Source organism: Agelaius phoeniceus, chromosome 3 (genome assembly GCF_051311805.1).
Source record: "Agelaius phoeniceus isolate bAgePho1 chromosome 3, bAgePho1.hap1, whole genome shotgun sequence".
NCBI classification, from domain to species: Eukaryota; Metazoa; Chordata; class Aves; order Passeriformes; family Icteridae; genus Agelaius; species Agelaius phoeniceus.
The window spans coordinates 56,335,040-56,349,307 of NC_135267.1; the positions used below are offsets into that span (position 1 = coordinate 56,335,040).

The 14,268-nt window shown below is 36.5% G+C and overlaps 1 protein-coding gene across 1 annotated transcript in view; it reads left to right on the top strand.

The window, feature by feature from the left end:
• Positions 1-14,268, top strand: part of ENPP3 (ectonucleotide pyrophosphatase/phosphodiesterase 3) — a 35,046-nt gene that overhangs the window by 14,048 nt on the left and 6,730 nt on the right. The window contains exons 9-20 of the mRNA XM_054628998.2: positions 130-239; positions 1,181-1,246; positions 2,125-2,197; positions 2,652-2,760; positions 2,914-3,042; positions 4,431-4,462; positions 7,187-7,314; positions 8,183-8,249; positions 9,668-9,755; positions 10,513-10,682; positions 10,795-10,852; positions 11,598-11,752. Of these exons, the coding sequence (XP_054484973.2) occupies positions 130-239; positions 1,181-1,246; positions 2,125-2,197; positions 2,652-2,760; positions 2,914-3,042; positions 4,431-4,462; positions 7,187-7,314; positions 8,183-8,249; positions 9,668-9,755; positions 10,513-10,682; positions 10,795-10,852; positions 11,598-11,752 (1,185 nt within the window). The remainder of the gene's footprint in view (positions 1-129; positions 240-1,180; positions 1,247-2,124; positions 2,198-2,651; positions 2,761-2,913; positions 3,043-4,430; positions 4,463-7,186; positions 7,315-8,182; positions 8,250-9,667; positions 9,756-10,512; positions 10,683-10,794; positions 10,853-11,597; positions 11,753-14,268) is intronic.

Genomic DNA, 14,268 nt, shown 5'->3' on the forward strand with positions numbered 1-14,268 from the left:
ATCAGATATGGTCATTAGGTAACTGAAAGGAGAAGGAAAAATGCATGCTTGCAGCACATATTTCTACTTTTGTGATCTGAAGTCCTCCAGTGGTGACAAAAAATCATTTGTTTGTATCTTTACCCAAAGGTCTGGCTGACAGCAATGTCCCAAAATTTGAAAGCAGGCACCTTCTTTTGGCCAGGCTCTGATGTTCCAATTGGGGGAAGATACCCCAACCTGTACGTCAAATACAACGGGTAAGATCTGATACAGCTTGTACTAAATTCCTGCAGATTACTCCAAAAATCCAAACTGCTATTTGACAGTTGAAAGAAATGAAATACAAGATTTTTAAACAAGTCTGACAGATAAGTACCATGTCACATTATCCTGGTTATGCCATGGAATGACCAAAAATACTTGAAAATTTCAAAACCATTCAGGGGATTCACAATGAGAAAGTCAAAGGGTACTGTCTATTCTGGTCTCCTTGACAGTTTAGAAGTCTTAGCCAAATGCAAAACACTAGGAGAGCATCCTGGAAATGATTAGTAGCCACTGCTAAGCTGCACCAATGATTGCGATATTTCCATGCGTAAAATCAACATATGTTATATATAGCACTCTAAAAATACTTGCACTTGAGAATAAGCTTACAGATAACCTATACCCTAAGACAACAAATACAAACTAGGAAGCCATGGCAAGAGGCTATGGGAGACAGAAATTATTGGAGAGAGACCACTGGATAGGGAAGCAACTGAAAGAAGAGGGGCTCTAAATTTCCTCTGGTCTTGCTTGCATGTTTGATAATGTGCACACACCTGTTGAATCCTAGTTCTTGTATGTTTTTTTTTTTTTTTTATTCTACCTTGTATTTCAGGTTTATTTCCTCAACTTAAAATACCTTTTTTTGCATGTATTTTTAAATATGAGTGGTGCCACCAACACAGGTTTGTGTTTGCAAAATCAGGATCTGTCTAATTTACCACTTAAAGTGACTTATATTCAATTAAAAAGGAGATTAATAAAATTCATTGCTATACCTTATTAAAATCCATCATTCTTAGTTCCAGATCTGTGACTTTGATATATTACTAGAGTATGGACACTTTCTCTGTATCTAGGAAGTAGAAGTGCTAGTCAGAAAGTCTTGTTAACATCATATCTTTTATAATGTATTTTTTTTTCTTTTCAGTTCTATTCCATATGAAGAGAGAATTTCAGGAATACTGCAGTGGTTTGATAATGCCCAATCTGAGAGGTAACACCTTGTAATATCTACCTGCTTTGTGAGACTATAGCTTAGAAGGGTTTTAATGCTTAGCAATTGAAATTTATGTTGGTGTTTGTGAAACATGGAATCTTCCTCACCATTTTAAATGATTATTTGCTGAACTTAAACCTGTTCTGTATCTTATCATAGTTATGATAAGACTGTAGGTACAAAAGATTAAAAAGTGAACATATATCTGAACAGGATGTACTGTTGTATGAGTTTTATTTGATTGTTCTGTCTTTTTTCTTGGTGCATGTCCTGTAGGAAACATTGATTCTGTTTTATTCTAAATGTGTAGATGAAAGATTTTATATGAAGGCTAATGCACAAGAAAGGTTAAATACATGAAAGCAATTGCAGTAAGTAATTCAGGAAGAAAAGTAAATGTCAGTCCTGATCGTGGTGTTAACTTTGTGACATGTAAAGAAATGAAATATTTTATATGGCAATTTGCTAATAAAATCCTAATGTATTTGCAGTTAGGAGATGCTCTCTAGAGTCTCACTGCTCAGTCAGGAAGAGCTCTTTCAGATGGTAGTTCCATTTACATCTCAAAAAGGATTGTTTGCTCTGGTGTCTGAGATCTTGAATTTTTCCAGGGTGATTTTTGGTTACCTGTTAAGACACTGGATATTGTTTCTGAAAGTGTAACTTCAAAGAGCCCATGTTGATTAATTATAAAACTCAGAGGAAGTTGGATGATTATATTTGCTGTATGGACTGTTATCAAGGTTTAATGAGGTTACTCATAATTCCTTTTAAAATGTCATTTAATATTGCTTTTTTTTCAAATCAAAATGTTCTCTTTAGGTGCTGCCTCTAAATTCTCATAATGTTCGATTCTTATTTATTTCTAACTCAAGGCCTGATATATACACTTTATATATTGAACAACCAGATTCTTCTGGACATTCATTTGGACCAGTTAGTGCTGGTGTAAGTAGTTTCTAAATTTTTCTTATACTTAATTGCACTAAAAATGGTGTTGTAGTATGAACTTAACCAATTTATAGACCTGAAAAGGATAGTAGATGAAAAATTGCCATGACTGTTTTATGACTTTTTGTTAAGAACTTTTGCTTGTGGTTGAGCCTAATGTTATGATTCCCATACTGTGTGTGAATCAAAAGAACCATTAACCAAACAGACAGGCAGAAAATAATTTCAGATCATACTAATAAAAAAAATTAATATTTATATTTAGACTGAACTTTAATTATATTACTATGTGATATTTAGAAGCACATGGCCTGGCAAATCCTCAGAGCTGTTGTTTACACTGTACTTCAATGTTGCCTAATTTGTAACCCAAAAGTATTACATTTTTACTTGCATGAAGGCAGAAAGTTCAGCCTTTAAGGATCTTAGATGTAACTGGTTTATCTCACAGGTAATCAAAGCCTTACAGGCAGCAGATAAAGCAGTGGGGATGCTCATGGATGGACTTAAACAAAGAAACCTGCACAAATGTGTAAACCTCATTGTTTTAGCTGATCATGGTAATGTATATACTTCTTTTTTCAAGTTAACTTTACTGAGTCACTGTTTTCTTCCTGTGTGAAATATGTGGGGTTAGTAGTGTTAATCTATTTTATAAATCACTTTATCTTCCTTGCCATATGAAAAAGAACTGTTTCTATGTTGCCCTTTAGGGATGGAGAAGACCTACTGCAAGAAGTTAGAATATATGACTGATTACTTCAAAAAGGTGGATTTCTACCTGTATGCCGGGCCTGCAGCTCGCATTCGAGCAAAGAATGTTCCAAAAGACTATTTTACCTGTAAGTCTGGACCAATCCTGGGATTGAGCAATCAATGTAGCAGGAAATAAACTATTGATCAAACAAACAAACAAACAAATAAATAAGGAAATGGATAATCAGTAGTAATCAGCAGTGTGAGCAGCTTTCTGTTTCCCTTAACTTGGCTTCAACATCCATGGAAGTTGTTTGGGAATTTTCTTTGGAAGAATGACCACTTTACATGAATTAGAAGGTTAGAAAAGATTGTTGCAGACTCTAATTTGTATTTTCTTGACATTCAAAGATGAAGTAAAGGTAGTTTGTTTTTTTTTTAACTGGAATTCAGGTCTTTCATAAGTGCATTGCTCTTCACAGATTTCTTGCGCAACATTGGCAGAGTCAGTCTTTTGGAAGTAATGAATATTTCTGTGTGTACAAAGTTACAGAGTCTGAACCTTAGCACAGTGGAGTCTAAGTCTTGGTTAAGACATTATACCTAGTGTCTCAAAAGAACAGAAAATTGAAACCATTTGAGCTAACTCTGACTTGAAATAGATACCATGCTATCAGACTGGAAAAAAAATCCCAGAACTTTCTGTATCAGGAAAAACAATGGAGATAAAATCATTTAAATTCTCTATGTATTGACTTCAAAGAATTTGTAAAGTATTGTAAAAGGGATAGTTATTGCAGGTTGCAAATAAGAGCTGGGATCCTGTTGTACTTTTAATTCATATTTTATAACTGTGCTTATATTTGAAGGCACAATATTTATATGACATAAAGCAAACTTTCATTGGTTTAAGTCATACCAAAGCAGCTGAGGAAAGAATACTCATAGTTTTTCTGTGTCTCAATCTCAATAAAATTGTTGACCCATTTCCTCTAATACTCTTAGATTTTCTGTAGGAATTTTTCTTCCATGAAGTGCTCAGATTTACTTTTTAGAAAGTTAATCTCAAATGGTTAAACTAGTCTTTCAAAATGTGCAAGGCGAAAATACCGAGATAGACTGAAATTTCCTGTGTGACTGTTGCTGGAAGCAAAATACAAGACAAGTTCTCCAGGTCCTGTTCAATGTAAAAAAGGTTATACTTCAAACAGGGGTTAGATAAGAGAAAAAAAACCTCAGGTCTGATGATCTGTCAGCTTTAGGTGTAGGCAGTCATCAGCATGGAAGTTTTCTACAGTCTGTCCTGATGTACCCAAAGTTCTGGTGTTCTAGTTACTTCCACAGGCACACTTCTATAGACAGTTACCATTGGAAACATAACATTCCTACCTGTGGAAGGTGATAGTTGCCACTACCTTCACAAGCTAATAAAGAAAACCAACTTTATAGACAAAAAGCATATGTAAGTTTTTTTCATGAGGCTTTGTCCTTCAGCCATTCAAATGTATATTAATTCATCTTTTCTTTTTGACAGTTGACTCAGAAGGAATCGTTAAAAACCTCACAGTGAGTAAATATTCTCATAACTTTTACTCATAGCTGCTCTTAATAAGAATCTGAGGGAAAACCACAGCTTGTAAAAAAATGAGACTATGGTGCCAGTTTAAATAGTGTACTGACTCCACTCTACCTTGAGAGGCAGTTCTGGAAGTTGTTCAAAGATGATGCACAAAGGTTTGCTATAGGAGATCACTGTTCAGGGAAAATTGCTCTGTAGTTCACTTTGAAAGAGAAGAGGCTGAGTTCAGGGGCAGAAACTTGGGTATATCTTCATGATAGAAGAGAATACAGCACAGAGATGCTTTAGACAATAGGCATCTGTTAGCACTGGAACACAAGTGCTGCACTCAGGCTAGGCTAAAGTAACTTTTCCACACAAGAGATTGTAGAGTACATTGGCACAAAGTGTTGTAGAGGCTGGAAATATAAGTAGGAGGGGGGGATTTTAGACACATTAATGCAGGACAGCACTGTAAGGGCTTTTAGATCTGATCTACAAGGAACATCTGATTTAAAAAGTCCCTTAAGCCTAGAAGAAACTAAGCAGGTATGAGAAAGAAACTTCATTCAATACTTGGCTTGTTCTTTCACACTTTCTCTAAGTGTCTGATTCTAGGAATTTTGGAGGTCTGATTTTAAACAGAGCATTAGGCAAGATAGGCCTTTGGCATCAGGCAGTATGACTGTCTTAGGAGCTTTTGACATATCACTGAAATAGTTGCAGTGCTTTTACATATGCTGCACCATGACAGGGTCCTGTAATGGTAATTCTGCTTGGAACTGAGCTATGCTGAATGGATCTAGCACTTGAGGGCAGGTCCAAGCTTGCCTGTCGTGGGCACATTTTGACAGCTGAGTTCTGAAGGATTCAAATAAAGAAGTGCAGAACAGAGTGCAAACCAAAGGAAGACCAAACCTATTTTACTAAAGGGTGATGTGACAGTGCATGGTGCTTTCCTCTTTCCTTATACTTTTTTAGACAGATAATTCAGTCTCTGTCACTTTTTTGTAGTGTTCAAGATATACATTAATACATGTGGGATGAATGGGCTGGCTAAACTAAAAAAATTGGAGGACAGTTGTCTTTCTGTATTTCTTTCCTTTTACAATTTACACTGAGTTAAACATTTAAAACTGCTTGCTCTCAGTGTGCTGTCATAAATTCCCCTTGTTTTCTTCATTGCCAGTTTGTTTTCTATTCTGTGGCTTGTCCTGTGCCAAGCAGTAGACAGGTGTTGTGGTACATTTAGAAAAATGCTCTCAGTTTGTCAAAATCCCGGGCTCCCAAATGGATATGTTTCCGATAAATCTCCACTAGAGGTCTCCCGTTAACCTGTTGTACTTGCGGGAGTAGTATCAATGGCTGGGAATAGCTGAAGGAGCTTTCTCAGTGCTACATCCACCGCCTCGCTGTATGATGCAGAGTCTGTCATATCAAAGAGCATTGGTATGAAGGGAATATTATAACCTGCATGTTCTCAACTTCAGCTGAAACTGCTACTGCTAATAGTTATGGAGATGTGACATCTTGTGCCTTATGGGAATAGTCTGGTACCAGGATGTGCCCTCTTTTCTTTCTTCTTCATAAATGGTTGGTGTATTTTGTCCCTGTCAAGTTATTAGAATGAGGGGGTTTTTGCAGATAAGGTAGTTGTGTGTTTTATATTTATTGCTAATGAATAGACATAAGTCATATGCTGATTTCCTCTATTTTTCCTTTTAATTAGACCTCTTCTTCCGAGATAGCAAACACACTGAATCCTTATTTTTCATGTTCCTGGATTCCTCTGTTCTTCTTTGATGGCTACTGAGGCACAGTTACTCCCATATCACATGTTAAAGTCTGTATCCTATGCAGAGCAAACAGTTTTAGTATTTAGAAGTGAAGATGTCAGAACAGGCTCCAAGCATGGTATAATTTGCACAGCCTGTGTGGTAAAACAGGTCCAGTTCTGTGGCCTACGCAGCTTCCTAGCAGCTCCTCCTTTAGCATTTTAGATATTCTGGGTTATCCCAGTGCTGGATTCCTAATCTGGAGCAACACTACTGAAACTTTGCCATGATGCTTGCAGCCAGCTGGAACGGCTTCTAGCGGCCATATATAGTTAAGTCTTTGCAGTATGTCGTATGGTTATCATTAGGCTCAAAATTCCAAGCTCTTCCATGGCGTGCCTGCTAATGCAGCAGTTATATGAACACACTAAATGTGGGTGTAAAAGTTAAGATCTTTAGCTAACAGCTGAGCAATGGACATTTACATGTTCAGGCTTGCAGCTAAAACCCTAGACTGTGCTAAATTGTGTATGCTTGGCTTGCTTTGTTATTTGTTGAATGGTAAAGTGACAGAAGGTGGCAGAAATAAACTGCCAGGGAACTTTCTCCTGTGAAGTGTAATCCTACCAATCCGATGCCAATGGCATTAGTACAGAAATATAAACTAAACAGTTCTACTGAGTGTCTTTAAGCCTTAGATGTACTTTCACCGCAGTATTTGTGGGCTTGATATACAAATTGTATGTAGTCTATTTTCAAAGAGTTCCAAATGTGTCACTTTTCCTTGCATTGCTTCTGGGGCCAAAAATGACATCTGCGGGTCATGCAAGAAGCTATCTATGATTAATGGGCTTGTGCTTGCATTCCTATCACTAAGACATTTGTGATAATTTTGAATGATGGGTGGTTGTTTGAAACTGAGTGAAACTCGTGACTGGACTCCTTTCTCTCGCACAGTGCAGAAGATCGCCTCAGCACTTCAAGCCCTACCTGACCCCTGACTTGCCCAAACGATTCCACTATGCTAACAACATTCGTATTGATAAAGTTCATCTTTTGGTGGATCGACAGTGGCTGGCTGTGAGGTAACATGATTTGTGTGATTGTTATGCTGTTTTTTTCATCCCACTTTCATCCCTTTAATTGCCTTCACAGCTGCTTCATTTCCTGTTTTGCTTTAGACTTGTTACATTTCCATGTTTCTTACAGTTAAAATCATACTATACATAAAAAGGAAACATGATTGTTTGGATGAAACTAAATCACTGTCCGGGACATACTAAAAGAAATGTGCACTGAAAAAAAAATCTTATAATCACCCTATTTTAAACTGTGTTCAAATGTTCTTGGGCCTCTGAAAACAGGATACCTGCACCGGACAACTGTGCATTGCTATCTCTTAATTTTTTCATGTGTCTTAGAAATGGGTAGATAAAAATAAGTGTTAGTCACCATGTCAGAGTATTCTGTTGTGTTGCTAATTCTATAACCCATCCCCACATTATCCACGTCTCTTCACCCTTCAGAATCTATGACGAAAATGCATTGTCTTGTAAGGCAAAATCCCTTGCAGTCTTATTTATATTATTCCACAGAGGCTGACAGCAGTTCTCCCATTGTAAGCTTTCTGTTAAAATGCCAGATCACACTTCTGCAACCTGTAGCTAGGTAAAGGCCTCAGTTCAAAAATGGCCATTTTTTCAACTTGCTTTGAAAATATTGTTTCACTGTACACTCATAGCCAGTTAGGATAATTTATTACTGTCCATATCAATTTTTGTTAGAGGAGAAAGAGGTCTTCATAGAAATGAATACTATGATGAGCCATAAATGCTGCAATATGATGGCAGAGTCAGTTCTCAAGGAATGATGGAGTCTGTGAGCCACAATGACTGTTACTAAGTGCTTCCATTTGTGTCATTTTATTTACACTCTGTGATGGTTTCTCCTAAGGGATAAAAGTTACACATCTTGTGATGGAGGTAACCATGGCTATAACAACGAATTCAAAAGTATGGAGGTAAGATGATTTCTATTCTATTTCATTCTTGCACTTTCTTATGTACAAAATCATCATGTGCCAGGTAAGTCACCAGAATACAGAACAATGACAGTTTTTGCAGTGCGCTTTTTCTTTTCTGGCCACAAGACATGTAAATTGTAAACACATACTAGGTCCAAATATTTGTATTGCCTTTCATTGATGTGTATAAGGCCTGTTTCTTTGGGGTCCTGTAGTAAAAACAGTCTGGGCTTACCTTACCTGCTTGGAGACAGGTAGACTGCAGTAAACCAAGTGTGCCATGTTTAGCTACTGAATTCTTTTTTTTCTTTCATTCTTCCACTGAGGCAATGACCAAAAAATCTCCATAGGCCCTGGGAGTTCATCTGAGCATCTGGAAGCCTGTATGCTCAAATAAACTAAATCTTATTGTCTCTCCTTATATTACAAGAGTTAATCATATCACCAGAACAAAAAACTAATTAGCTATACTCTGTGTTAGTATAGCCTATGTTGCAGTTTCATCTCATTTTCACTTCTGGTTACAGTGAAAATATTTTGAGGTCTTGAGCTTTTGGTATTTCATGTACTTTCTGCGATGTGAACCTTTAGCTAAGGTCAAGCATGCCACTCTAAGTCCCATATTCTGTGCCTAAGAATCAGATCCTTCCAGATCTTTACAACTATGTTAAAACCAAATGTCAGTGATCAGAATTATGCTGAATGTTTGTATGGAAAGAAAAGGTAAATAATAGATAACCTTGCACAGGTGCCACAACTGATGCTTTTTTTTGTTAGTTTTTTTTTTTTTTTTTTTTAAAGAGCAATATTTCATCTTTCTATAATAAATTGAAAATTCCTTTTCTGTTATGGACATATAATATTATTTTCGAACAGATCATTGTCCTGTTAGTCATGTTTCCCATATCTCCTGGCAGGCAGTTCAGGAGGCTCACAAAGCAGCAAAACTCCCGTGAGTCTGTACATAGTATCAGTGTTCAACCACAGGGCTTGCAGGTTGCAGAAGGGCTGCCCAGCACTGCACAGTGCCATTGGTGGTACAGATGCAGGTCTTTGCTGAGTTTGGAATGGGCCTCTGCAGTTCCCTGCTCCTTGCTTTAACCATGGCCATAGACTCTTAAGTGACCCAAAGACTTCAGAGTGCAACAGGTATTAAAAAACACCCCAAAACCAAATGAGATTCATTATATAGTTTAAAATGGGAATTTTTGCTTTGCATTTTTCTTCAAATTATGTGCAATGGCAAAAAATTGCCTTCCTTACCAGAATAATCCTGTACTTTTAACTTCTGTGACTGTGAAAAGACTGTATTTTATTTCATTGTCCCAGTTTTCATAAAGTGCAACTGAATTGGTTTTGACTTTGGTTTCCTTTAGGTAACTATTTTTTTTTTTGTTTTTACTATTACAATCTAGGCTATATTCTTAGCATATGGCCCAAGCTTTAAAGAGAAAACAGAAGTGGATGCTTTTGAAAACATTGAGGTTTACAACCTAATGTGTGGTGAGTAGAAACAATCCAGTACTTTAGACTATAAAGTTCTAGTATTTTCAAATACCAGTGTTATAAGAGCTAAAAGAAGCATAGCTAAAAATTGAGTGAATTCATTCAAAACCAAAACACTGAAGCCATGCTCTTAGGCCTTCTTTACACTGCTAAGAAATTGACTTCCAGAAGGTGCTCTGCTTTGAAGGTTTTTTCTGATTGCAGAAGAACTCCACTAAAGAATCAGAGGGAACCACACCATGCCATGTGGGTTTGCTGTCAAACTAATGCCTGTGGAATTGTGGATAAGAATCTTGCAGAGAGTATCTGCTCTTGCTCATAACTTAGGGTGAACCATTGTAGTCCCAGCAGTGCACAATTAGGAAGCATGAGCCTCAGAAAATATGGATTAAAGCATCACTCAAAAATGCAATAGGTCACTAGGTTTCACAATGTGATGCACTTGCAATAACATTTATACTTTGCATTAAACTGTCTAATCTTGTGAATGTTGTGACAATGTATAAAACTGTACCAACAGTACTCAAATTTATAGTTACTAAATCTTGATGCTGTGGAAGATAGCAAAGAACCTTCAGACCTAGAAAACTGCAAGTTGGTGGGAGTAGTTACTGTAATAGGTTAAATAATGGAATAAGCTATTTCTTCTACCTTTAAAAATTACTAGGAGATTAGTAGATTTGGACAGATAATATCTTTTTAAAATACTGTTTTAGTCTTAAAATATGTTTACAAATTTCAAATGTTTCAACAGATTTGCTGCATATAACACCAGCAGAAAACAATGGAACACATGGCAGCTTGAATCACCTCTTAAAGAAACCCTTTTACAATCCTTCACATCCAAAGGAAGTCTCATCTCCCTCTTTATGTACAGTTTCCAGTCTGATTCCTACAGATGAACTGGGATGCAACTGCACACAAGTAAATAGGGGTTTCTGGCATCTTTTAATCATCTTTTTCAAGTGTGTTCTGCTTTCTTCATTTTTTCTCTAAACAATGGATTCATTTTGAACAATTCTCTGACTTTTTACAGATACCCGTTGAGTCAGCAGATGAGCTAAACGAGAGGTTAAATCTCACCACAGAAGAAAGTGAGTAGCAAAAAATGAAAAGAGCAGCAGTATTTTAAAATCCACACTTGGTTTATATTTTATGTCACTGGTTTCAGTGGGAATTTTTGCAACATTAATTACAATTGAAAGTGAAGTAGGAAAATCAGGTCAGAAGCATCTTTTTTTTTAAATTCTTCCTTTTTGTGTATTAAAAAAATGCTAAGGGACTCTGTTACAGCAACATGTATATATAGGAATAGGATCTGAACCTCATTAAAATTTTGGAGAAAACCATCAAGATTTCAATGGTCTTGAAGAAAATGTGAGCACTATCAGGCTATGTGACATAACTCTTGTTCCTTACCCTGTATCCATAACTTTACCTTTCTCTGATGAAAAATTCCCATAGATACTTCTTTCTACATTTTTATGGGGTTTCTGGAAATTTTGGGAAGCATTGTAATGCCTCCTAGTCAAATAAGATGTAAATTTTACTCCACTGGCAAGATAAATTCAAAATATTTGCATTGGTATGAAACTTCAAAGAAACAAGAGTTTGCAAGTCTGATATATTTTATTGACTTTTGTACATTAAACATAATATGAAAACTATTTTCTATATTTTTATTCTACTTATAAGCCTAAAGAACCACAACTAGGTTTACTGTTGGATCTATTTGTATTTGCTAAAGTTTTAGTTAACAATTTTGTCTGTTCTCTTAACCTCTTGTGCCATCCAAAATGTTATAGAAGAATAAATCAATAATTATTATTTAAAATTTAGTAAAGAAGGCAAGCTCATCTCATTTGCCATATGGGAGACCCAGAGTTCTTCAGAAGGAAAAGGTCTACTGCCTCCTTTCCCATCATCGGTATGTGAGTGGATACAGCTACGATATCCGGATGCCACTGTGGACTGCATACACTGTGAATAAGCCTGTAGGTTATCAAATATCTCTACTGCTCTTAAGTATGGGATCTAATGGGTTAAAAATGTGGTCCATTCATCAGGAACCCTGTTTAATGGCTGGTGGATGTCATGTGACTAAGGCACTTGTGTCAGAAAAAATGTCTTTGATATTATTTAACTTTTAGCTATCTTAAAATAAAGTTTTGAGAAGTGGGAATGACCCTTTGTTAGGGACACGAAAGATTATAGGAGCTGCTGGTAAACTGGTTCTATTAAGCCTGTCCTGTAAAAGGGATATGCTGTCAAGACAATTCTCCATCTCTCCTGTCAGTCAGTTCCTGGGGAAAAGCAGGCTGTGATTTCCCAAATCAGAAGTTTTAAGCTTTCCAATGAGTACCATGACCTTTTTCCTATTAAATACCCTCTATGCAACTCTACAAGACAGTTTGCACTGGTGCATATGTGTTCTTTGCTCTCTGTTACACAATATAATTTCTGGAAAATGTAATTATGGTTGAATGAACCTCTGAGTGTTTAAGGGTAGGTGGATTGTTTGAGTTTTCAGGGTCAGTAAACTAATGGACATTCATGGGCTTACTTGTCCTTATAATTTGACCCTTTTTCTAAGTTGCCTTGAGGAAATAGCTTCTATATTGAATCTTCTGTCTGAAGAGGACTGTTATTGATGTCTATGTGATTTCTTATTTCAGTGATTTCTTACTGAAATAAGAAGAAATTATTTTAAACAAATGTATGCTGCTAAAATGATAGTATTTCAGAAAGTTTCACTCCATGCTTTCTACTGATTCTTCACTATCTTGGTTGAAGTATCATGAATCCAATCCTAAGAAGGCTAAAAATCATTTAAACAAATGTCCATTTCAACAAGAACTGTTTATACTTCATATTTGAAGATCTGCCCTTAAACCTTTCAATGAAAGTGCATTACCTAATTGAAAACTAGTAAATGGTGGGCATATTTTTTGTCTGATTTTGCTTTAAAAAGATTGAAAAGTCCCATCAGAGATATAGTCTTCTTAATATTGAGCTTAACAAATGCTCAAAACCCACATAACTTTCCAGATGTTTTCCTTTGTTGAAAAACAAATTCTCAGCCAAGAATCATAGAAGTTTAAAGGGTTGAAATGGACCTTAAATATAATTTAATTCCAATCCAGCCCTGCCATGGACAGGGACATCTCCCACTAGACCAGATTGCTCAAGGCCTTATCCAACCTGGCTTTGAACAATGCCAGGGTTGGGGCATCCACAACCTCCCCTGGGAACTTGTTCCAGTGTCTCACAACCCTTATGTGAAAAAAATTCTTCCGAGTATCTAACCTAAATTTCCGCTCTTTCAATTTGTACCCATTTCTCCTTGTCTTATCAGTACAGTTCTTGACCAAGAGTCCCTCTCTGGCTTTCTTGTATGTTCCCTTCAGATACTGGAAAAGTTCCTGCTCAGCTTAACATCTAACTTAAGAGAAATACATATTTTGCAGGAGTACCTTATAGCAGTTTATGCAACATTGTGGGAAGCAGTGAATGACTGAGACTGAAGTATCGGAGGACATAGGTCACAGCAGACTCCAAGACAGTGATGTATGTTTTCTGTAGGAAGAATAGGAAATCATAAATTCCATCTGTAATAGTGTCAGAGGCACAACAGCTCTGAGTGTGAGCTCACACACTGACTTACCTTGCACAGTAAGCTGACATTATGATTTTTTTATTACATGTGCTAATCAAGAGGAATAGGCTTTGTAATTTATAACAACTGTGGAAGGACAGAGGGATAGAGATAATGCCTTTGACGGTGAGGTTTGGCTGCAATACTTGGGAATGACAGAAAGTTGCCCTTTCTACAGAATTTTTATTGCACCCTGGATTAATTATGTTTGGATGCAGCCTGTGCAATGCTTTACACAATTTGTAAGTTGGGGTATATCTCATAATTATGTAGCTATAAAGAAGTGCTGAAATATTAATCTAGGTAATGCAGGCTGGACTTTCGCGTGATTTGGGAGTTTTGAAACTGGTTGAATAACATACACTTGCAGATCTTAAATAAAAGATGTCAGCATTTTGATTACTTCTTATTCTCGGGAATAAGAGAAATTTAAGATTGAAGGACATTCATTTTCTCGAAGCTTTATACTCATCTTCCAGAGAGGAAGGCACATTTTCTTGCAAAAAGACAAACACCCCTGAAGGGGGCTGCATTTGACATAGAAGACCACAGCAGATGCTCAAATTCTGTTATGCAATGCAAATAACTTTTGCTTCTTGACATTAATTACTCAAAATTTGGCTCATCAAAAAGTAATAAATGGCATTGAAAAGGACAATTCATGATGTGATAGGCACAGACAATTTTTACTTTTAACTGCTTTCTTCAGGAGACATTATGGTTCTTTGACCTGAAATAGAAGGAGCCAAATTGATGATGAATGGTTTTTTTGGTTTTTGTTTGTTTGGTTAGGTTTTTTTGACATGTGATCTGCTCAGGAGTCAAAGGAAGACTTTTGTCTTTTATATTTCATTC